This window comes from Barbus barbus (genome assembly GCF_936440315.1).
Source record: "Barbus barbus genome assembly, chromosome: 5".
Lineage (NCBI taxonomy): Eukaryota > Metazoa > Chordata > Actinopteri > Cypriniformes > Cyprinidae > Barbus > Barbus barbus.
In genome coordinates, this window is record NC_136733.1 from 25,882,989 (window position 1) to 25,909,498 (window position 26,510).

Genomic DNA, 26,510 nt, shown 5'->3' on the forward strand with positions numbered 1-26,510 from the left:
CAGTGAATGCTGTTCCTTGTTACATGGCTAATATGTTTATCATATTACCACGAGGACATGAGTGGGTTTATAATGGCTCAGGCATTGACCTAACTGCAGAAAAACAACTGTGTTGTTGTCTTACATCTTTTTTTTTTTGACATTTTTAATATTTTATACAAGTTTTACATTGAAAGCCAGCAAACAAAAGGAAAAAATAAATATAAATATAGTGTAAAGCAATATACACTTAGGTGATATTAAAAAGGAAATATGAACTGTACTACCATTCAAATATTTTGAGTTGGATATTAATGTTTTTGAAAGACATCTCTTATTCTCACCAATACTGTATTTATTTGATAAAAAATACAGTTAAACAGTTATAATGTAAAATATGATTAATATTCAAAATAATTCAAAATAAATTATTTTGAATATTAATCATATTTTACAGCATTTGAAATATTGTTCAAAATAATTTTCTATTTTAATATATATTAAAAAGTAATAGATTCCTGTCAAAATCTGAATTTTCAGTAGCTGTTTCTCTAGTCTTCAGTTTCTCATAATAAAAAAATACTGTAAAATTCTAATTATTTTACATTTTATTCACAATTTTTGGATTAGATTTGGTAATAATAAATAATTATTATTAAACAATTACAGCTGGATTGCCTGTCATTAAATGAATCAAAATAACATGTCCCATTTCACTATAGATTTTCCTGACAAGAAGTAATGCTGATCTTTAATTATGCATGAGTTCACTGACATGCTGCAGTATTTCCAGGTCAATTGCATGCAGTGCTACAGTTTCCCAGCATACTTGAGCAGTGCCAAGAACTTGCTGTCTGAACTTCTGTTTCCAATCACAGGGCTTTGATGTGCACTTGACCTGCTGAGGGTGTGTGGACTCCACACCATTCTTATAGCCTACAGGATGGACTATACTGGAAAACCCCAGAAAACCACTCCACAAACTGTGTGACTGCAGATTCCGATGTTACGGGTTCATATCCTTGGTTTTTACCATAGAAATTCCCAGCAAGCTATACCATGTTCTAATGAGATTTTGAGGTCATTAGAAAATTAGCTGTTTTGCATCCCAAGAGGAACTAGTGTTCACGGGAAGACACTCCATTCAACCCACACACTACATGGCTGCATTTCCCAAAAACATCGTAAGCTTAAGTACATCGTAGAACCATTGAAACCAATGGAGATACGATCAACTTAAGCTTACGATGCTTATGGGAAACGCAGCCCAGGTCTTTTACTTTCATTTCATTTACTTTCGACATTATCTCAGTGTTGTGAATCTCACACATATCAAATGTGTTTAGCCCACTTCCTGTTTGTTTTAAATACATTCTGCCAATCTTGTGATTCTTGCGCTTTGACAGCTTAATGCAGATAATATAGACCATAGAATAAGTATGAGTTCCCAAACTAGACCAAAAATATCCATGAAATATACAGGCAAATCAAGTAAGCTCTTTGTTAATGTATCTTTGCAGCAAAAATTTAGCCAGCCCTTAAGCATAACAAGCAGCGATATCCCATTAGGTAATGCTGGCGGTGCACAACGGACCATTAACTTGACCTGCCCACTCTCAAGTGAATTGGAGACACACTACATTATACTTAAAGCAGGGTTTGTATTTTATTTCATTTCATTTTATTTTTATGTATTTTTATTTATATTTTTTTAAACAGGAAGTGGGCTAAACACATATGATATACTGTATGTGTTATTCACAAGACAAGAGTTCACAAGGTGCAACACTGTTAGAGTCTTGTGACTATGAGAAGGAATAAAAGTTAAAACGGCTTGCCATATTGTGACTTGCCTCAGCATTTCTCTTCATTCTTTAAGTGATAATGATATTTTCTAATAAATCACAGGCAATACTGCAGTTAATTATTATTTTTTTAAACTGTTTGTCCTCAGAATTAATATTTATTTGGATTTTTAGATTTATTTTTGAACATTTTATTCTATTGATAATTCTAATTTTATGTTTCTCTTCAATTTAGTACATCTAACAGTACTCGAATAGTGACAAAAACAATAGTAAAATAAGAGAGAGAGAGAGAGAAAATATTTTCTAAATAATATTTATAATATTTCATTTATCACAGTATAAATGAGTCGTCATGCATTAAAATATGTTGCTGCCTATATTTTTGGAAGAGGTCCCTCACAAAATGATCAGACCTGGCAGAAAGATCTGGAATGTGAGAGCAGTGGGCATTCTTCACCGCTGTGTTGTTTTTACAGCCCCACACAGGAAGCCCAATCTAGCAGGGCCTCATTCATGTCTGAAAAACGCTGACTGCTTGCCAAGTGCCTCGATCACACACACACGCGGTTGATGAAGTGTGTGAACCTGAGAAAAGCATGATTTAGCTCTCTTTCAATAATCTTTCATTTTAATTTTAATTTGACTAAATTCAGAAAACAAAAGATGGTAGTGCATCATTTTTTATCTTAATTGCACAAAACACATACAATTTGAGGTCTGAGGGGACTATTTTATGAAATTCTTCGTATAAGCACTCATATTGAATAATGTTCTGACCATTGATTTTTCAGACTGTGTAGAAATTATCTTCCTTTTTTAATTTAACACAGTAATTGGAGCTGTTTTGGGTGAGTGAGAAATTGGGTAATGTAAACACAACTGGTGCTCCTATGTGTACATTTCTTGCTTCATCACAAACATGTCCAAGTTAATTTTACCATGTTCTTGGTGAGATGTCATGATATTTAAAGTCTCTTTTGATGGAGGAACAATTATAGTAAACTGCAGAAATCTGAAGCGTAAAAATGACCCAGGTCACCCTGATTCACCTATTCTGAATCTCTAGAATAAGAAACAAGAAACTTTAATGTGTTTGCTCAAAGGCCTGTACATTTTTCCTTTTTTAGAAGAAGAATTTAAACTGCATCATTTAAACTGGTTATTTTCCCCCTACATAGTTAAAAATTGTGCAGACTCACTTACTGTAAATGTGTAAGGGTGTTTTGAGTGAAGATACTATATCCTCACCCACAACTGTGAAATTCTATCTCCAAATGTTACATTTCACATCCATACTACATTTAGACTCCGTTTACTTAGGCCATATTCAGGTGTATTTGAGAATTAGTTTAGATTGTTGAGAACTGAGTTTAGAACATGCTCTGCTTGTCCAAGATTATTCAGAAGAACTGTCTAAACATTTGTACTTCTAGGAATTGGTGTTGATTTCATGTGAATGTTTTTACTGATAGGCTGAACACTGGAAAACAAACAGTATGTACTGCTTACTTTACTGGGCTCAGTTACCCTTTTAACTGTCAAATTGGAGACTGGGTTTCATTAGAGTTATTGTTAACAAAATCTAAAAACAATTGAAATGATTTTCATTCATTGAAATTAAATATAAAAGATCAAACACTTAAAAATGTAAACGAATTAAAAAAATTAAAAGAATCACATTTTTATATAAAAATAATTAAACTGAAAATATAAAAGTAAAAGCTAATTCAGAATATTAATAAATACTTTTTAATAGTATATTAATACTGCGTTCATGGTAAGAGAGAAAAAACTAATTAAAAATATACAACCCGAATTCCGGAAATGTTGGAATGTTTTTTAAATTTGAATAAAATGAAAACTAAAAGAATTTACAAATCACACGAGCCACCATTTTTTCACAATAGAACATAGAGAACATATATGTTTATACTGATAAATTTTAAAATTTTATGCACATAATGAGGTCATTTCAAATTTGATGCCTGCTTTAGGTCTCAAACTTGTTGGGACGGGGGCATGTTTACCATGGTGTAGCATCTCCTCTTCTTTTAAAACAGTTTGAAGACGTCTGGGCATCGAGGTTATGAGTTTCTGGAGTTTTGGTGTTGGAATTTGGTACCATTCTTGCCTGATATACTGTAGGTTTCCAGCTGCTGAGGAGTTTGTGGTCATCTTTGACGTATTCTTCGTTTAATGATGCACTAAATGTTCTCTATAGCTGCAGTGTGTGGTTTTGCATTGTCCTGCTGAAATACACGTCGTCTGGAGGGGAGCATATGTTGCTCTAAAACCTTTATATACCTTTCAGCATTCATAGTGCCTTCCAAAACATGCAAGCTGCCCATACCGTATGCACTTATGCACCCCCATACCATCAGAGATGCTGGCTTTTGAACTTAATGCTGATAACATGGAAGGTCTCCCTCCTCTTTAGCCTGGAATACACGGCATCCATGATTTCCAACAAGAATGTCAAATTTGGACTCGTCTAACCATAGAACACTTTTCCACTTTGAAACAGTCCATTTTAAATGAGCCTTGGCCCACAGGACACGACGGCGCTTCTGGACCGTGTTCACATATGGCTTCCTTTTTGCATGATAGAGCTTTAGTTGGCATCTGCAGATGGCACGGCGGATTGTGTTTACCGACAGTGGTTTCTGGAAGTATTCCTGGGCCCATTTAGTAATGTCAATGACAGAATTATGCCGATGAGTGATGCAGTGTTGTCTGAGGGCCGAAGACCACGGGCATCCAACAAAGGTCTTGTCCCTTACCCACAGAGATTTTCTCTGAAAGTTTCTCTGAAACTTTTGATGATGTTATGCACTGTAAATTATGAGATTTGCAAAGCCTTTGCATTTTTACATTGAGGAACGTTGTTTTTAAAGTATTCCACAATCTTTTTAAACATTCTTTCTCAGATTGGAGAGCCTCTTCCCATCTTTACTTCTGAGAGACTCTGCCTCTCTAAGACATCCTTTTTTATAACTAATCATGTTACAGACCTGATGTCAATTAACTTAATTATTTGCTAGATGTTCTCCCAGTTGAATCTTTTCAAAATTTCTTGTTTTTTCAGCCCTTTGTTTCCCCCGTGCCAACTTTTTTGAGACCTGTAGCAGGCATCAAATTTGAAAAGAGCTCATTTAGTGGATAAAAGTGTAAAATTTCTCTGTTTAAACATTTTTTATGTTCTCTATGTTCTATTGTGAATAAAATATTGGCTCATGTGATTTGAAAGACACTTAGTCTTCATTTTATAAAAAAAAAAAAAAAAAAATCCCAACATTTTCAGTATTCGGGTTGTAAAACATTTTGTTTTACTTGTCCTCTTTATGACACAAGGGAATTGGGAACAATAGATGGTTATACTTTATTTTGATAGTCCACTTTAGACATACTACTAACAGTAAATAACATTTCAACTTTTCAACATGTCAACTAGCAGTCATTAGAGTATTAGTAGACTGTCTGTTTAATATCTTCTAACACTTTGTAGCAATTTATAAGCTCAAAAGCGAATTGCATATAAATAATTACAATTAATTATGATTAATTACAATTATTTATATTGGTTGACAGTAATAAGTGTAGCAACATGAAATTGCCATCATCTAATCTGTTCGTCCAGCGAACATTCAGTGTAAATTCATATCAACTCTAAGAAAGGATATTTTCTTGGCCACAGAAAATACTTTCCTAAGTACTAATACATTAGGGCATGTAGTAAGGATCAAAAATCGTAAAGGGACATTAATTTGAAAGGCAGAATCAGAAACTATTGTGCAAAAATAATTTGTGCACAAGAGTTTTATTAACTAAACACTAACACAGACTAGTCTAACAAACAAACAAACAACAAACAAACAAACATACAATCAATCATACATGGGAAAAGGGCAAATGAGAATTGATGGATGAAACCATCAGGAAAACCAGAGAATGCAGTTATGGAAAGAGTCATTTAACCACCTGAGTAAAACCATCAGCGCTGTTTATAATGGGTTCTATAACTTATACTAAATCTCTGTTTCGTTTAGTTAAATGTACGATACTTGCATGGCCTTGGTTTTGACGAGTGTCTGGAATGCAGTCTCAGATGAAACTCTTAATTGTTTCAAGGTTTTGGACCCCCGATCACGTTCTTCCGGGTTGAAGAGTGATGAATTTCAAAGATGTTCTGAGGTAGAAATGTTCTTCCCAGGTAGAAAGTGAAAAAGAGCTAAGAAAGAGATCTGCTGAGATCCGAGGATCCTTTGTTTGAGATCCTTGAATGGAAAGTCAAGGCCACAAGGCCTGGCACATAAACTTAGAGGGTCCAGAAGAGTTCTAGCTCACATCATAATCTTCTCAGAATCTAACAGAACCACAGACTGCGGGGGCGTCACTGAAGTGAGAGCTTTATCTGATATAGAGGTCACACCTCTGGGGAGTCAAAGAGCCTATGACGACTATTTGTATCCATGCATGGTAATTTGCATATGAACTGGATTGGAAGTTGATATACAAACTATTAAAGAGTCTTAGAACAGTTATATGTTGCATAGGTATCGACATATAATAAACACTCTCAATTAGATCATCCAAAGACGAATTGATAGAGACCAAACATAGTATAAGTGAGTTACTATTAACTAGTGTTCTAGCATAAGCATGCATAAAACAAGATACAATACACAAGAACATATATACAGTGGTGTGAAAAAGTGTTGGCCCTCTTCCTGATTTTTTTGCATGTTTGTCACACTTTATTGTTTCAGATCATCAAACAAATTTAAATATTAATCAAAGATAACACAAGTAAGCACAACATGCAGTTTTTAAATGAAGGGTTTTTTTTATGAAGGGAAAACAAAATCCAAACCCACATGGCCCTGTGTGAAAAAGTCGGCTGGCCAAAATTACCCCAAGAGCGCAGCGACGACTCATCCAATGGCGCTTTTCCACTGCAAACTACGGCATGGCACGGTTCAGTTCGGTTCACTTTCGGTGGGTTTTCCACTGGGAACAGTACCTGGTACCTGGTACTTTTTTTTAGTACCACCTCGGCCGAGGTTCCAAGCGAGCCGTACCGTGACCAAAACATGACGTTTAAACTCTGCTGATCACTGATTGGCCGGAGAAAATCACTTTCAGAACAGAAATGAACTTTCAGCACGAGACACAACAGACTCGCTAGATTTAAATCAGCACAGCCAGCGAAGGATCGAACGCAACTGTTTTGAATGAGCGCACCTTTTTTAAACAACCAAAAAATGTCTGTTTCGTTGTCTGTTGAGGAAGTACAAATGTTCCTCTCGTTGATAGCCGAGGAGCAGATCCAGCGAGAGCGTGGTGGAGCGAGCAGAATTAAAAAGCTTTTCAGGAGTCACGGCAGTAGAGGCGGCGCAACTATAACGACACGTGAATAATCCCATCCACTCTAAAGCGGTACTAAACTGCAGTGGAAACTCAAAACGAGCCGAACTGAGACGTGTCGTGCCGTTCTGAACCGAGCCGAGCCGAGTCGTACCACGCAGTGGAAAAGCGCCAAAAGAGATCACAAAAGACCCCACAACAACATCTAAAGAACTGCAGGCATCACTTGCCTCTGTTAAGGTCAGTGTTCATGACTCCACTATAAGAAAGAGACTGGGCAAAACCGGCCTGCATGGCAGAGTTCCAAGACGAAAACCGCTGCTGAGCAAAAAGAACATAAAGGCTCATCTCAGTTTTGCCAGAAAACATCTTGATGATGCCCAAGACTTTTGGGAAAATACTCTGTGGACTGACGAGACAAAAGTTGTCCCATTACATCTGGCGTAAAAGTAACACAGCATTTCAGAAAAAGAACATCATACTAACAGTAAAATATTGTGGTGGTAGTTTGATGGTCTGGGGCTGTTTTGCTGCTTCAGGACCTGGAAGACTTGCTGTGATAAATGGAACCATGAATTCAGCTGTTTACCAAAAAATCCTGAAGGAAAATGTCCAGCCATCTGTTCGTGACCTCAAGCTGAAGCGAACTTGGGTTCTGCAGCAGGACAATGATCCAAAACACACCAGCACCTCTGAATGGCTGAAGAAAAACAAAATGAAGACTTTGGAGTGGCCTAGTCAAAGTCCTGACCTGAATCCTATTGAGATGCTGTGGCATGACCTTAAAAAGGCGGTTCATGCTCGAAAACCCTCCAATGTGGCTGAATTACAACAATTCTGCCAAGATGAATGGGCCAAAATTCCTCCACAGCGCTGTAACAGACTGATTGCAAGTTATCGCAAACGCTTGATTGCAGTTGTTGCTGCTAAGGGTGGCCCAACCAGTTATTAGGTTTAGGGGGCAAGCACTTTTTCACACAGGGCCATGTGGGTTTGGATTTTGTTTTCCCTTCATAATAAAAAACTTCATTCAAAAACTGTATGTTGTGTTTACTTATGTTATCTTTGATTAATATTCAAATTTGTTTGATGATCTGAACATTAAAGTGTGACAAACATGCAAAAAAATAAAACAAATTAGGAAGGGGCTAACACTTTTTCACACCACTATAAAAACAGTAATAATATACACAATGACCTAAAGATATGTGTGTTCATTCAAAGAAAGGTTTTCCTATTAATTAATTAGAGAAGAGTCCATTTTTATGGCATAATGTCTCTTTGTGCAGAGTGTTGCTCTGCCCGCATTCCTTTGAGCAATAAAACTAGTGTTATCAGATCGGTTGCCATGGAACCGGGGGCCTGAAGTCATTGACAGACATACTAGCACCCAGTATGTGTATTTGGTGAGGGGTCTGTGACTATTTGTTAATCTAATAACTAATTGAATTGTTAAATCAAATGCAAAATTGTGTGTCTGGTTGGTCCAAATGTTACAACTTTATTTTGATGGGTCCACAACATACACAATTCTGACAATGAGAAACTTTGCAAATATATGTCAACTTATTCTACTTACCCTAAACCTACACTACTGAGAGTTAGTAGACATGTAGTTGCAAATGAATGAGAATTAGTTGACATGTAGTTACAAGGTTCCTTATTGTTAGTAGAATGTCTAAAGTGGACTATCGAAATAAAGTGTAACCCAATAGATTAACTGTAACAATAGAAAAAGCTATTACATGGTGTGCATAACCTGTATACGGAAGGTAAAGCATTTTAAATATTATTTTGGGCAAGGAAATAAAAAAACATTTTGGGCAAGTATGTCTATCTAGTATTTTACCTGCTGCATACCAAGGCTCATACTGTATATCTTATATGCATGAGGGGAAGCAACATTCTCATTCGAGAGCATTTGATTGGACAAAAATCTGTGTAGTGCAAGGTGAGTCATCAATGACTTACACAAGTTTCCCAGACTGTGAATTTTAGAGGTAAGTTACCATCTAAACATTTAGAAGTACACTAGCCTAGTTCAAATCAGATGCTGGGGCTCAACTTGCCTTAAACATTCTTATTAGCATGATTCATCTCGCATGACGTGAAATCTAATTAAGACTTCAGGGATCCAGGAGAGTCAATCCTCTGTTGCTGGGCAGCACTTCATGATCTGGACTCTGGAGGGTTTAAACTAATTATGTTTCTGTCTCTTGGGATTCTTCTTAACAAATCATAGCTCAGAATGAGTCATCTACTCACCACAGCCAAGTGCGAACATTCTCAGCTCCTTTTCTTATAGTAATCCAGACTCATTTACAGTAATAAGCTCTTCTACTACTAAGAAAAAGGAGGGAAATCATTACAGATAATAGATAATGTGTTTCTACACAATGGGATTTATTATAAGGGGTAGCCTTTTGTTCTTTTTGCCCAATCACTGAAACACAATGTATAAAGAGATCATTTTACATAATTATAAAGCTATTGTACTGTCAAACCTTTTCAATAAAGAGTAGTTGAACTTGAAGTTGATTTAGGTGTTGTTTCCTTTAATGCACTTACACTGTCTGGACTAATTTAATCACAGAATAAGCAGATAAACCACTGTTAAGGTGACTTATCAGATGCATATTAGAGAGAATCATTCTGGCACTGATGTTCTTAACTGAACCGGTTTCACAGTGTCACGTTTGTAAGGTCAGCACATTGCAGGCTTCACATTTGGCAGACTCAGTGGATTGTCTCCAGCTTGCATTGTTTGTAATGCAAGCCAGTTGAAACAATAGGAACCAATATTCAATCACACTCATGCTGCTTGTGACAGAGAATGTATTTTACTACATTTATTACATTATTTTAATTGATATTATAATAAAAATAGTGACTTTTTATTAATAGTATACATAGTATCTATTTCTTTTTTTATTATTTCTTTTAATCACAAACACTTTTTGACTAAATGAGCTGTTCATTAACTGAACTGAGCAGAGATCTCAGTGTGCATCTGGAAAGCGGTTAAAAAAGCCATTTTTAGCACCTATTAACTGAAATCACAGTAATTAAATACGAGGAATGAAGTATCGCAGCAATTACCTCCTGGTTTTTCATCAACCCCCAGAGGTTTTTCATCTTTGTGTAATTTCTAAAAGGAGAAGAGCTCTAAATTGTACAAGGCAAAAAAAAAAAGCCATTAACATCCATCTAAACAAAGAAATTGCATCTGAAATAAGCTCTATATTGATTTATTTAATTTGACCACATTTTGCGAAGAGCTGACAGGAGTCATGATGGCAGGATTGCAGAACATGCTCCATTTATTGACAAACAGAACTATTCAGTGTATCAGACAAATGACTCATAAATGAGGGAAAATATACAGTAACAAAGAAATATATTTCTGAATAACTGAAACTGTAAATACAATGTATTCAGTTTCATCTTGTTTAAAATCTGCACTGACATTTTAGTACAATAGATGTCATAGTGGCCATATAGCATGATGCATATTCAAAAACTAATTCCTAAATGTAGCAATATTACCACAGATGCAACTATTTATTGAAAATACTGAAATTAGTTCATATTTTGGATACTATATGTAGTTCAAATCAAGCAAGTGTTTCATTTACCACAAATAAAGAGATCAGTGGTAAGAATCCAGTGGTTTCATCACATTGCATCATTTAAAGATGCATGGTATTACTTCTAAGGAAGTTCCTGAGTATAAAAACTTTTATATAAAAATTCAATCATAATACACATATGTAATACGCAAAGTAAAACGTACCCAAAATACAGAGTTGTGTTGTTTAAATATGCACACAACACACAGATTCTCTCAGTGCCAGAATAAATGTAATTATTTTTTTTTGTTAGAAACTCTAATATCATAAATAAATATCCTTACTGCTTTAAATAGTTTCAGTATACAAAACATAGTACCACATAATTTTATCTCATTGAAATATATTATTTTATGTTTTGATTTTGTCATTTTCTTGTTACGAGGCTATCTGATCTGAGGTAGACAAAAAAAAAAGACTTTTAAAACTCCCAGCATCACTTGTGTCTTCACAAATGACTGTGCATCTAGCAAATGCACAAAAATACAACTTTCTCAAATACTTTGTTTGCCAAAGAGGATTAAAAAAAAAAATTAAAGTGTGCAGGAAATGGCAATTTATATGTTTTCTAAATGCATGTTATTGGTCTTACTGTGAATGAAATAACCGCCGAAAAGATCTGTCGCTACTTCCAATACACTGCGACTTTAAAAATGTGATTGTTTGTAACATTTAGTGAACTTCCTAACATTTCATAATTGGCAAATAATGCCCAAATCTTCAGCTGTATGGTTTTCTTCCCTAGTTTTTGGGTTAATGGGAAAATATTGATCATGTACAACTTTCGCAAAACATCAAACAAATGCAGTTCATTGAGACTTCAGAACTTGAATGTAGTGTTTCAATCACACTTCAGTCTGAGTTTCAGAGAGTACAGTGATTAATCTGAAGATCAAAGGTCATACCCAGTACTGATTATTTCGCAGAGTGGGATTGGTGGTCCTGCAAAGCTGTGAAACTTCAGGCTCCAGGTCTCCAAAAGAGCACAGAGACACAGATGTGCCATACGGCGAGTTTTCACTTCTGGTTTGCAGTCTGGTTATGGCTGAACTTCCAGCGTTTCTTGGAGTAAGAGGAGTGACGGTTACGACAGGGACGCTTGCAGGCCACTGTGGCTGGTCCTGATGGGATGGGTTGTCCGGTTGAGCAGGAGAACCTGACGTACTTTTTAAAGGCTTCGGTTTCTTCTTCCAGTTCCGTCTTAAGAGCAGCACCAACACGACCACAATGATGGCCAGCAGCAGTAGAGCAAGAAGAGGCAAAAGGATGATCATTGAGTTAGAGGAGGAGCCCGTCTGGGAAACCGACTCTACTTTTACTGGGGTATTATTCATCGCATAAATCTCCTCCAACCCATGGGTTGGTTTTAGGTTAGTAGTACCCATGTCAATGCTGTTGGAATTACCCCAATGGTTGCGACCTTTGAATCTTGACCCAGATTTGGTCACCCGTTGCGTCGGCCACAGAGATGAAGATGTTGAAGATGGAAACAAGCTCATTGCAGCAGTTTGGTTATGAAAAACAGGTCTGCTTGTGGTCATTGGGATCACTGTTGACATCTCCAGAACGGGAACATGAGGTACGATGCTGAAAGTGAAAATCCCAGTGGCGGGTTGGACGTTGTTGGCTTTAAGCACAAATTTGAAAGAATCATTTACTTCATGGACACCTGTCAGGTTCGCCTTCAACTCAATGGCCAGTTTCTCCTGCTGTAGTTCACTAAAAGTGAAAGACCCCACAGACTCGACTTTCTTTCCCTTGTCGCCAGTTGCCCGGACAATCCTGCCGTTCTCCGGAGGTGAGGTAATTTCAAAGAATGGGTCACTACCACTTAACAAAGCCAGTTCAGACACATTCAGCAAATGGGATTTCAGCTTAATTCGAACTCCGTTAGGAAATGTTGCCCCTTCTGCATACTTAATGAGGGGTTTCACAGTGATGTTAACTACTTGGTTAGTTAGATTCGCTTCTGTTGTAAAGGCAGCAAACTCAAAGTTATCATTGGATGACTCAAAGCTGACCATGTGGTACCTCAGCTTTTCCTCCTGGAGATCATCTTGATTGAAAACAGTGACGTCTTCATCGTCTAGTAAGAGTTTACCGTATTTTGGTGGTACTGTGATTTTATAGTGCACTGTAGTGTTTTTACCATTGGTCACTGCGGCCAGGTGTGATCGTGTGAGAGTTACAGAAGTGTGTCCCTGGTCCAATAGCACCTCTGTGTTGTTAGCCAGTGAAACAGTGATCTCTACCACTTCCAGATTGAAGAGTTTATATAACGGACGATGATGGCCATCAGTGACGCTGAAGTAGAACGCTCCAGATGAAGGACTGCCATCTTGGATGAAGAACACCTCTCCATTATTGATTTGAGCCTGGGAGAAGGAGTCCACCGACTCGTTCATGTGCTCTGTAGTCGCTAGGAAACCATTGCTAGGTTTGCTAATCACTGTGTACTGGATTTCACTTGGTGGGTTGTCCAGGTCAACCACACTTAAGTAGTTGGGTCCGATAGCCACGGTGTCTCCCTGAACGACTTTGAGGCTGGGAGCTTTGGTCTTCAAAACAGGTAGTTGATCATTTATGGGCAATATAGTGATGTTGAATGATTCTGACACAACCTCTGAGGGATCTAGGGGGTGGATTGGTGGTTTGCTCTTCAGGTTCAGAAACACATCAAAGTCAAAATGGTCACAGGTGGTCTCGGAGTTGTCATGATGGTATGTGATTCCATACTTATTAATGATGAACTGAGAGAAATTGGGCTTTTCTTTTGTAAGATTTCGTTCCCCAACGACGATAACTCCATGCTTTGGAAGAGATGTGACATGGTACCAAACCTCATAAAAGCTGCGCTTGGATTCAGGTTGTTTTGTCATGAGATTGGTTGCATCCAGCATTGATTTGTCAATTAGCACTTTATCTCCTTCATTTACCGTCACACCTGGATATAAATAAAAAAAACATGATACTTGACATGATTACATGATTTTGACAAAATTCATGACACTTCAGTCAGAATGACAGATTTAGAGTATATTTGGCTATTTCTATAATATTACCTTTTAAATTCTTAACATTTTAAAGCTTTCACATGTCCATTCAACATTAATCATAATGAAAATACATACTGAATTCACAGCTGCATATGCGACTGTTCAAAATCGAAAAAATGTATCATGGTTTCCACAAAATATATAAGAAATGTTTCTTGAGATTCAAATTGGCATATTACAATGACTTCTTAAGGATCATATGACACTGAAAACTGGGGTAATGACTTGTGAAAATAAAGGAATAAATATCATTTTTAAATATATTACAACAGAACACAATAAAACTGTAACATTGTGAAATATTATTACAATTGAATAATACAACTTTTACTGTCTTTAAAGTAGATAAAATGAATTGTTTTGTCAATTTTTCATACTGTACCTTTATTCTTCAGGAGCACAGAAATTTGTTCAGGTCCAATATTTTCATATGAAATGTCAATGTCAAACGTCTGAGGTTCAAGCGTAGCAGGTGGAGAGGACATAGTAAATATGAACTTGTCTAGCGCAGCCCATCCTAAAGATGTCCCATGAATTTGATGATATGCTACTTCACCCTCATCCACCTGTAACGATTCAAGCTACATGAGTTACTAAAATATAAAACATGGAAAAAAAAACATGATAAACCAACACATGCCCCCCAAATCCTAATAAAAGTCTTACACATGACTGTACATGACCGATTTGTGCTGGCTAACTAGGACATGTTATATTTAGCTTGCAAACATGACAGGCTCTCTGATTATGCTCATAGTTAAAGTAAATTCATAATTCATTACCCTGCACTCTGATATGCATGGCAGTGACTTGGGAAAAAGAAGTTGGCTACACTCACCATTTGTTGTGTGAAGGATGAAATATCAGTTGTGGTCTTATTTGCCTTCAAACTGACCAGTTTTCCAAATTTTGGGGGACTGATCACAGTAAAAAAAATGGTTCTGTTTGAGATGCCGGTATCATCATTGGTAACGGCCTGAAGAATGTCATTTGAAATCAAGGATAAGGAACCTAGAAAAAAAACCACACCATAAGAATATCCCTGAAAACTGACAAAACACAATGGCCGGTGCAGACTATAAACAAAACAACATTGTCTGGTGTATAGTAGCTCATGTGCTTTGAAATGTAAATGCTTTTTTGGGGAGAGGTTTAATAGAAGTGCATCTGAACCATAAATTACAACCACAAACAAATTTGCAAGCTATATTTACAAACGTGCAAACACGGTCAAAGATTGAGGGTAGGCAAGCATTTCAAGATCCTGTTTCAGATCACTTTTAGGTTGAAGCACATTAGAGTGACCTAACTCGAAGAACTTCAAGCTATATGCCAGGAAGGCTTTAGCTAAAATAATCTACCGATTTCTTTCATGACCTTAACTGAAAATCATAGTTTCCGTATTCAGAGTTTTTTGTTGTGTCTAACTATTTGAAAGAGGCCTGGCGACTCACTCAGCTCAAAGGCCACAAGAATAGCTTGGCGGATAGCATTTGTTAAACACATGGACACAAAGCGGCAGAATAATGGTCAAACTTTCTGTTTATTTATTATCAGTTATTAATTATTTATTTAAAAGTGTTCCAGGTTCCTACCCACGTTAAGAATTAATTAGAAATAAAGCAATCAAATAAACTAAAAAAGTAACATTAGATGGAAAGGGGAAATAAGAATAATGGACTCCAGGAACAAATAAATTCAGTTAATTTATCTGTTAATAAACATAACCGATAAAAACTATTTCAGATGCTATATTTTAGTTTAGTGTTTCTAGAGCCATTTATAAAATTGAAAGCAGATGCAGCAGCAGTTGTTTTCTCAGAAAAAGCCATTTTTCTAACTCTGGTTTTAAATGTGACATATGACTAAGTGTTTCTAAAATTAAGAAAATGACTGTAGCCTAATAACTTTAGGGGCTTTTTACAGTGACTCGTTCAGTGTTCAAATGTTCTCCACTGAGCTTTTTATAGCCTGACAGTTAAAGTCGTTTTGTTATTACATGGATCGGTTGCTCTAAGATTAAGAAACCATGAAATACTTGATGCTCAGACAGAGACTTAGAGGTCTTAACTGGCTACGAGTGGGTGGAGACAGCGTTGTTGACTTTATACAGAGCGGAAAGGAGGCGTCAATCTGGTGCTCTGGTTTGGCATGTGAGGCAGCCAGATGCTGACCTCACTGCTGTAACATGACATGTTATTTTACTCTTAACTCCATAAAAAGAGATGGAGAGCACAATATTTTCTGGACCGTAAGTAATTAAGATTGCATACAAAATTAAGACTTTTTGTTGTTACAGATCTTAAGTGCTGTTTCTACAATGATTTTTGATAACATCTAATATTTTCTTATAGGTAATCTGTGTGTGACAGAATATAACAGGTTAATCAGCATTACCTGGAAACACCTTAAGAGGTCCAGCCTTCTCTAGATTAAGAACCAGGGCACGAGCTGTAATACTGAATATCTGCCTGGGAGCAAAGTTCAGTCCATCATTTACTTGGAAGTTGAATCCTCCTGCCATTGGGCCTGAGAAGTAAAAGAGAGCAAACATTATAATTATAATTTGTAAACATTTAGTTTACAATTCACTGCAACTTACTTTACATAAAAATGCTGCAAAAAATAAATGAATGAAACAAATAAAAATCAATTAATAAACAGCACTCAAAGCATTTTTAACAATATTTTAGGTACAAATAGTTTACAAACTTACTATTAAAAGTTAAAACTCAATCTTTACAGCTTTCATAAATAATTTATGTTTCAGAACTGAATCTGTTGGATAAAGTATACCATGTCCAAACTGCAAGACAAACTAATTATTCCATGCCACTGTTGCACTCAAACCTATTTTCACCTAAAAAAGGGCAGCAAACATAGGAGGAACAGTGTTGAGCTGTGATTTAATGCACGACACTGGCATCTAGTGGTTAAACATGACATACCACAGCACAGATCTTAACATCATTGTTAAGATGATTGTTTTGTGAGATTGTTGATTGTGTATGATATCTCACCACTATGTACGAAAAGCAGTTGCCGCTGGTCAATGTGAGCTTGAGTAAAGTTCATGATGGGTCTGTTGGGGGCAGTCTTTAGAGCCAGGTGACCATTGCTGGGTTGGGTAATAATGTACTCCAGCTGCTCAGGAAGCGTGTCCTCATCTTCTGCGTTCAGATCCTCGGGGGTGATCTCTGTGACGGAGTCCACCCACACCTTAGTAAACAATCAAACATATAAAGAGACAAAGATTAGAGCTGGGGCAGGTTTGTAGTTTATTCAGACAGCTTAGCCTGAATGGTAAAATGTATTAAATATAAATTCTGAATGACAGTAACTCGAGTAACTCAAACCACATTCTATATATGTCTGCTTTCTCAAAACCCCTGTTGAGCAACTGAATACAAAGCACTGAAATAAATAACCCAGACTGTAATCACTTGTAATAAAAATGAGCAAACATGCATTTTAAAAGTAGTAGTGAGCCACCTTGTGGGCATTATAAATATAAAAAAATTTGTGTTTGGGATCAACATGCAAAATCATTTTTAATTATTAGTAATTAAAGCCAAAGGAAGTTTTGCTGTAAGTGCTTTTGTGAACCATCTCTGAAGGTCTTTCAGCTGAAAAGTTCAAAAACCATGAAACAGAAATGCCTTGAGGAATCTGAAGCATGCAGAGCGGCCCTTCTGACTGTCCCTGATGGTCTGTGATCTGTGACTCTAGACTTGTCTTCAAGTCGAAGCCAATAATTTACATGTCTACAACTAGTAGCTTAGCCTTATGGGTCTCAGAAACAACCGTGTACTCATCTCTATTCTTCTGACTGATGGAAACCAAAGGGAACATCAGGACACAGACAATAATATATTAAAACAGTACACCAATCCCAACATCTCTGCAGTGTTCTCATACTCCATAAAACGTTCTTAGACTGGAACCTCAGCTGACTGTAGTAATAAAAAGAAGTTTATATATAGTAATCTCACCCTGAGAACCCTGTTGGCTGTGATGGCTGGAGGCTCGTCATTGACAGCTGTGATCTGGACATACACAGTCCATGGAGCACTGTGTTTTCGCAGGTCTGTGTCATTTGCTGTAATAGTGAACTGGTCCTCTAAGGTCTCTGTGTTGTCATGGACATAATAAATAAACTCCTGTTCCACCTGTCAAGTAAAAACAACAAAATATAAATATCTATATAAACAATCTTATATATAAATAAAATAAAATACAAAACCAAGTACAAAAACACCTTTGAGTGATTGCTCATGCCTTTCCATATTCCATTTTTTTAAAGCATGTTAAAAATTTGGAAAACTTTACCTGCTTCCTTGTAAAGTAGGTTGTGGGAATCCCTCTGAAACGTGAATTCTCAATGCGGCCATGCAGAGGACCCTCTGAGACGTAGTACACAAAATTGAGGCCTGAGAAATGTGGGTTTGTTACTCTGATGACGTCCTCAGTGACAGCTTTAGATGCCCCTTCCTTCAGAGTGATATTGGACACCTCAATGGGTATGAGGCGTGGGATGATATCCACAGACATGATGATGTCATTGACCTCTGCGACTCCATTGCTGGCCTCCAGAGTGAATGAATCACTCTCTTGGCCAGGTGCCACCTGTACATACTGAATGTTGCCAGCATTAACATCCCACTGGGAAAAGGTCACTAATGGGTCCTCTTGTGTTCCTTGGTACTGATCTTTACCCTCAATAAAATGGCGTAAATATCCATGAGATGGAGCAACTTTGACAGTAAAGGTTATTTCTGAAGGTGAACTAGCCTCATGAGTCACCTGAAAAGAAACAGAAAGTGATAGAAATAGGCCCTATTTTATTTTTGAATCTTGCATTCAGTGTTGGGGAGCAACTAACTAAAAGTAGGGATGCTACAAACTTAACTGCATTTTAATTATCTGTGGATTTGTAGCTTTTTCCAGTAACAAGCTACTTTTTCATAACAAGCAGCAGTAAAATGGCATCTCTGGCTTAATTGGGAATAACATATTATCATAGCATTTAAGTATGCTAGTCTGAATTTATCTTCTCTCATGGTGTCAGAAAGTCAGATTCATTCAGGTCAATCAGTTCATCCTAAACGGTCCCATACATAGTACAGGAAAGTCTGATTCTATCTAATGAATCAGTCTGTTCAGATGGTTATTATGTTTAACTATTTCAAATTATGATAAGCTTGTAGCTTGGTAAATAACAATCTCAAAGTAGTTTCCCCAACACGGTTTATGCCAATGTAAGTAGAAAAAAAAATCTGTGAATGGTAAATGATAAAAATCTATTACAAAAATCCCTTGATGGAGCAAAATAAAGCTAAAGGTAACTAAATGAAAGACAATATTTACCTTGAGTTTATTGCTCTCGATCTTAACTGGTTTTCCCTCCTCCACCAGCAAGGTTTTGTTATGAAGAACTACGGGTGGCCTCTGATGGCTTTCCAGGTACACCTTCACATGTATCTTAACATCAAGCCGAATGTCCTTTGCTTTCACCAGGAGTGTAAAAACGTCAGCCAGATTCTTACTGTTGTCATGATGATAAGACAAGTAGCCATTCCTCAGGTCATGCTGGGTGAATGACTCAATTTTGCTGTCTTTTAAATACAACCCACCATGTTTTGGAGCCTCCTGGATTGTGAATAATATTTCATTGTCATTTCGGATGTCAAGGTTTGTTTCTACACTAAAGTTAGCATTGGTAAGGGTTTTGGCTTGCCCTTTCTGAACCAACAGGCCTGTGTTGTTGCCAGTTTTTAAATAAGCCTCCTGTGCACTAATATCCAACAGAGAGGACACATAGTGCTTGCCATCTGACACAAAGAGAACAAAACGCCCAGAGTTCATCCCATGGTGAATGAACAGCACTCGTTTCTGTTCCAAGTCTTCTTGGCGAAACTGGTACAGCATTTGTGAAGTGTCATTTGCAAGAACCAAGTCCCCCATTGGGATACCACGCCGGGTGTAGAGAAGCTGCCCATCACTGAAGTCTGAATCTGCATCATGGTAGCACAGGTCATCAAGTGTAAGTAACCTCTGTCCATTTTTGACTACATGGAAAACTTTGTCTACAATGCGGATGGGTTTCTCATCATTAACTAGCTGTATCGAGATGTTAAACATGCCTTCCTTGGAGCCAATGTCCTTATCTGTTAAAGAAAGCTTTGTTACTGGACTTGTGGAGGCTATGAAGGTAAAACTATCAAGAGTTGTTTCACTGTCATCGTGAACATACATAATACGCTCCTCAAGAATGTCTTGATTGGTAAAGGTCATAATATTGTCAAAGTCTTTGGTAGAGTTGGACAAGTTGATTCGCATTAGCTTGCCACCGTGTGGTGTCTTTATGACTTTATAGTACATTTCTTTAGTGCTTAGAGTTTCGGCAAACAATTCATCCTTTGTGATGAGTTTACTTTCACCTTCAAGAAGTGACAGCCCATTGTTTGTCATGAAAATGCTGTTGACATCTGCTTTAATATTTACTTTGAAAATGTAACTAGCAGAATGTGCATGCTTTGAGAATATGTGGAAAACAAATTCATCATTGGTGTCCTCGTATGATCTTTCCATTAGTTGGTATTGGACTTTCAGGTCTGTGATGTCCTTTTGACGAAATGTGGAATTTACATCCAGCTTGGCATTATTGACTTCAATGATTCCCCTCTTTGGTAAAGACAACATTCTAAAACGAAGCTCATCCTCAGACAAACTTATACCATATGATGCTGCATACAGATGCTCTAAGTCAATTACAGCTCTCGTAATTTTGTCCAGCTCTATAGGTTTATTGTTCTTTAATGTGTAGTCTATCCACTTGACCTTTATGGGAAACACCAATTCTTCAGTAGCTCTGGAGGCCACAGTTACTTTACACTTGAAGTGGTCTGTACTATTACCTCTTTGGATGGACTGATAGGTGCTGAGGTACCTCAAACGCTCCTTTTCAAGAACTCTTTGGGAAAACGAGTTGGTAATCTTCCATTCTCCACTTGAGTGCATCCTCTGGAGCTCACCAAATCTCGGTGGCTCAATCACATCGTACCGAATTTCAACAACCTGCTTTAATGCATTGGTCCAGATGGCCAGTTGATTGGTGCTTAAAAGAAACATCTCTCCTTGAATCACTTCCAGTCCTGTGTTATTGGAGATTTTGTACTCAAGTCCCACAGCCATGATTCTAAGAACCACTGTGTTGCTCACCTTTTCGCCATCGCTGACTCTCAACACAATCCTAGAGTTCCTCACACCCTTGTGGACATAATACATCTTACCGTCTACAAGAGCTGAATGGTAGAAGGAAGTAACTGGTGTACCTGGATTATTTTCATTCTCCAAATACCCTGCATCAGCATTAAGGTTCCCTAACACAGAGTAAACGAGGTCAGTGTAATTGCTGTCAATGTCAATGGCTTTCAGAACATCAGTGGTCAGCTTCTTCTTGGAGTTTTCCAAAAGAGTAAACAGATTCCCCTCAGGTAGACTCAACTCAGGGGCATCATTGGTTGGTGTAACAGTGACATTAAACCGGTTCAACTTGTGTCCCTTTAGATAGCCTGGCACTTCCTTTCTGCTACTGGAGAACACAGTGAACATGAAGAAGTCCTGTGGGTCTTCAGATCCCCCATGGATGTACATCACTCTGCCGTGCCACAAATCCAGCATGCTGAATGTATGCTCAGCCTGCTCCTGGTCTATATCAAGCCTAATCTGACCATGCACTGGCTGCTCTTCAATCCTAAAGATGATCTGAGAATGACGGATGCCAAGCTTCTTGAAATCAAGGTTTATTTTAATATGCTTTGAATCCAAGGATCCCCGACCACCTTCTGGGACAATGAGGTTCCTAAGCTGTAAAAAATTGCGTCCGTACTTCTTGACAAGACCTTTGGCTAGGGTGGATACATCGGTGGGTAGCAGCTGAGTGACAGAGTCAACAAGGGTTATGGGAAGGGTTGTTGGGCTCACTGTGGTGCTTATATCCAGCTCCTTTTCAGGTTCACAACCAACAGAGATGTCTTTGGTTACCAAAGCATTGGGGAGACCCATTTTGACATTATTTATTCTAATGTCTCTGAAGCATCCTTTAAAGGACCCACCTTTAATACGTTTCCCTGCTACTGAGGAAAGGCCAACCTTTCTGACCTCAGAACGTGTGCTGTCATCGATTCCCCCCAGGAAAAGGGAACCTTTCAGATGAAAGGTTTTTGATCTAGAGGTAATGATGGACTTTACGGTTTCTCCATCTACTGTAAGTTGGAGGTTTCTTGGTGTGAAAAAGAGCTGAACGTTGTGCCATTTGTTGTCATTGCTGAAGGTAAGGGAACGTAGCTCTGTTTTACTTCCATCTTTACCAACCATTGCAACAAGGAGACCTTTCTGGATCTCTAAAGCGACAAAATCTCCCTGCCGAGCTGAGTTGTACATTATGATCCCTTCTTCAGCTGAAGTGTGTATTGAGCACTCAAAAACCCACTCATGTTGTGCCATCCAAGGAGGAAGGGATATATAAGCCCGTGAACTGAAAAAACTGATTGGGTCATCCTCATTGGCAAAAAACTGAGGGCTGCATCCTAGGGAAACCTCATAGACATTCTTGAACCCTGAGTAGGGCCTTAGCGATGAAAGGAGGTTGTGCTGATTAAATATTACTTCATCAAGGCAACCACGGAAACCATTGAGATCTCTGGACAGATAGGCCCGATCCAATCCTCCAGTACCACCAACATACAGGCCGCCATTGATGTGCAGCTCTCGCTCTGGTCCTGGCATTCGCAGGCTGGTCTTGGAGTGGTTGTCCACAGTCAATGTGACATTGTAAATGTCATGAAAAAGCTCTGCAGTGTGCCAGGCCAGATCATTCAACTGGGTTCCTCTGTCTGAGAGAAGGATCTGCTCTCCAGATCCCAGATCCAACTTTACCTGTGAATGACAGGAACAATGAAAAAAAAACCAACAAAAAAACGTTCCTTACACAATCCTATACATAAGACTACACAGATTTATATATTTTATATATTGTCTAGACATAACTGGGTTCCAAATACTTTTCAAATGAATCTGAATTGAAAAACAGTCTGTTTATGCTAGGTTAATACATACAACATTAAAGTAATAAATTAGAATAAAATGAAAAAAAAAAAATAATAATAAAATAAAGTAAATCTTTTCCAGAAAGAAATTGCTTTGGCTTTAATAGTTACAATATTAAGGCCTATTATTTATTTTTTTAAACAAAAAAATTGTTGGTATGAATGTTGTTGTTATAATGCAATTATAACATATTTTTCTCATACAGTGCAAATGGAGAAAAATATAATAGGGAGTTAGGAAATATATTTGTGGGTCATTTAGCATCAGGAAGTTAAAAAAAAAGAGTTATACTAACAAACGTATACTATAACAGCAATAAATGATTTGAATTGCAAAGAAAATGTGTATGAAACCTAGCACTTTATATTCATGAAATTCTTTTCCATATTGGAAATAGTCAAGTGTAATAAATAGCATCTGTCACTGTCTTTACAGCTAAGAAAAACTTGACATGGCTTGCTGAATATTTCTAGCGTTTTCTCAACTGAAAGCAATTATAATCTGTGATGTACTCAAAGAGGGTCACAGCCAAAGGATAGAAAATGCACAATTTAACGACCTCAGATAAATGTGAGAGTTCAAAGATATTTTCAATTACAAGCAAATCGGACCTCAGTGTTCAGCACAATCTGTTCTGTTGTAGCCCAAAGATATCCTTTATAAAAGGAATCCTATGTCAAATGTAAAAATAGGTTTTTGAACTGGATTTTGGAAGTTCAAAGTCAACTAAGCCCACATTCTTCAGCCATTAAGTCAGTGCAATCATCAGGTTTGTAATGTATACCTTAAAAAAGGTGCCGAGACGGAAGAGTCTCAGAAAGTATCATAACTAGACCATAGAATAAAATTCACCACTCCATTTCATCTGAAGAGGATAGATGATATTTCATGTGTTGAGTTTATGTCTCAACACAAAATGCTAGTCAGTCTTTATTATCTTTTTTTTTTCCTAATCAGATTCTTTTCAAGCCTAAATGGAATTGACATGTTTCCACATGTAGTTTTGTTGTGGTAGATCTAAACATTGCTGAGGGTGAAATAGCAACATGTGACTCACCTGCAGTCTGCCAGCATTCATCTCCAGCAGCAGGAAATCATTCTGCCCTGCAGCCATGAAAAGCAGGCCGCTCAGGCTGGAGGTGCGGAAACGAACGTGCAGTGTGTTACTGCTCGACGTCTCTGTCCCTTTTAACTGCACAAATCCATCACCATAGAATGAAGCTGCACATAAGAGAATATCACCCATGATGCTTGTTTTTTTGTCCTGAATGCTCAATGAGTCCAAATAAAGCACTGTGAAACTTAGTATTGGTTTCATTTCTTTGCCTTTTGTTAATGATTTTTTTTTATTAAACTGTTTGTTAAGTATAAGTATATAACTTTTTAATTACACTTTTTAACTGGTAATAAATTAATTGATTTATGAGAAAGGACATTATTATTATTATTCAAAGGGATTTATTCTCTCTTGTTCTAAACCAGCATGTTTTTTTTTTTATCCATACAATGAAAGTTAATGGGGTCCAGCATTGTTGTGGACCCCACTGACTTTCATTGTATGGACAAAATCCATTTAAATGCTCTTCAGAAAATCTTATTTTGTGTAACATGGAAGAAAGAAACTACAGGTTTGGAATAACATGAGGGTGAGTAAGTGATGACAATTTTTATAATTTCTGTGATAACTTTCCCTTAAAAATGACATTTTGATTTTGACACAGACATTAAATAAAAGTGACCCAATGAATAAAAACAACAACACTTTATAGGACAAGCCAGATGGCGCCAGGGAAGCACTGTGATACCCATGTGCATGTGCTGGCATGCTCTACCCTGACAGCACCCTGTTCTCAACATAAAAGACTCTCACATAGCCACATTGTCTTAGCCCTGCTGTCCATTGATGGAGGCCTGAACGCAGCTGTTTTCTGTTTCCACACCACATCACCCTTTAATCTACACTAATGTGTTCTACACTCTCATCTACCTCTCTCTACAAGTGTCGCTATAGTATTTACACCCCTTAATTCGTATGGGCACAGAGCACTTCTACTTTAGGACTGAAATGACGCACTGATGTTTAGTGTAATTTCGTCAAACTATGCAAGTGCCATTACTCATTTGTGATGCTACATATTGCATGAATAAAATGTTCTGTTTGAATGAATATATATTCATTTTTAAATCCTTTGTTTACAATGCTTAAGACACCATGCAAATTTCAATGAAGCAATGTGATTCACTGAACTTTGCATAGCTGACACAAGTAGCCTAACAAAATTGTGGACTATGGAATTACATTAAACTTTAATATGCAACAATGAATAATTATGTATCATACTTCCCCATACTTGTCTAACAAAAGGGGCAATATTAAAACCAAACATTTTATCAAAAGTACAATTGATCTACAATAAATATAAATTATGTTTTGATGTCAAACCTTCTGGTCAAACCTGAAATGACAGTAAGAGAGGAGAAAACAAGAATGCCATGCTATCTTTAGTTTCTTTTATCACACAAAGAGGTCCTACATCTGACATCCTGGAGATTTTATAAGTCTGGACACTGGGCTCCAAAATAAGAGCACGTCTGACATCTTGATAATTCAGCAGAGTCGCTATTGTGAAGCTCAACACAGAACAACTGCAACTGATGCAACAAGAAAACACAATTTAGCACATTACACTAATATTCAAATATTCATGTAGGCTAATTACAGGAATTTGCTGATGAAACATTTAACTCTTTAAATAATGCTGGACAGGTCTATGAATTTCTCCTGTTTTGCAAAGGTTTTATTTTATTTATTTGATTTTTTTTAAAACATTACCACTTGAATAAACATGCTGGCTAATACGAATTCATAGTGCATGCTTTAATGTTGGTGAATCACTGCATACTTTGTTTTCTGTGCACTGACATTTGGCAAGCAGTGAATATTAAATCTCGGAGAGCCACAAATCTGTGCAATCATGAATGTTATATTATGAACACAATAAATAATGTAACATCATTTTTGATTTGGGCACATGCAACACTGGCAATGAACATGGATATTAAAAAGCCAACTTTAAACATGTATATTTTAATACATTTGTTTGTATTAACGGTAGTTAATGCACAAACCGCTAAAACGCCAATGTTTTACATTTACACAGACAGCAGCCATAAACTTGATATTTGGTGAAACTCATAAATCATCCACTTTTGCTGAATCCTCCAACTTAAATGTTACACGCACAAATGTAAATGCTGAAATGTTCTTCTTTACATCAGCCATACTTGAGCAATTTGAACAACTTACCCCCTTGTGCGAGTCCGACAAAAAGCAAGAGTAGTCCGTTTAAAAGGGTCGCCCCCATTTTAACATCAATGCAATGTGATCATTCGGCTTGAAATAAAGAAACAGTGTGTTTTAAATTAATTGTTCACGGAGGCTTGTTCAACTCCTCACTTTAAAATCGTTCCACAAACTTGTGCTCGAGCAGCAAGCGGACAGAACTGGAGGAGAAACTCCGCCTCCCAGAGATTTACCCCTCACCCCGACAAACACTATAAAA

At 37.2% G+C, this 26,510-nt stretch overlaps 1 protein-coding gene across 1 annotated transcript; it reads right to left on the reverse strand.

Annotated features, from left to right (window-relative positions):
- Positions 1-10,427: 10,427 nt before the first annotated feature.
- LOC306869699 (chondroitin sulfate proteoglycan 4-like) lies at positions 10,428-26,474 on the reverse strand. The gene is made up of 10 exons (XM_079416572.1): positions 26,255-26,474; positions 24,005-24,168; positions 19,204-22,776; positions 18,166-18,639; positions 17,829-18,005; positions 16,857-17,055; positions 16,234-16,365; positions 14,675-14,847; positions 14,219-14,402; positions 10,428-13,724 (listed from the first exon to the last, which is right to left on the reverse strand). Exons 1-10 carry the CDS (start codon positions 26,310-26,312, stop codon positions 11,680-11,682), a joined length of 7,179 nt encoding a protein of 2,392 aa, XP_079272698.1. The 5' UTR covers positions 26,313-26,474; the 3' UTR covers positions 10,428-11,679.
- Positions 26,475-26,510: the final 36 nt, after the last annotated feature.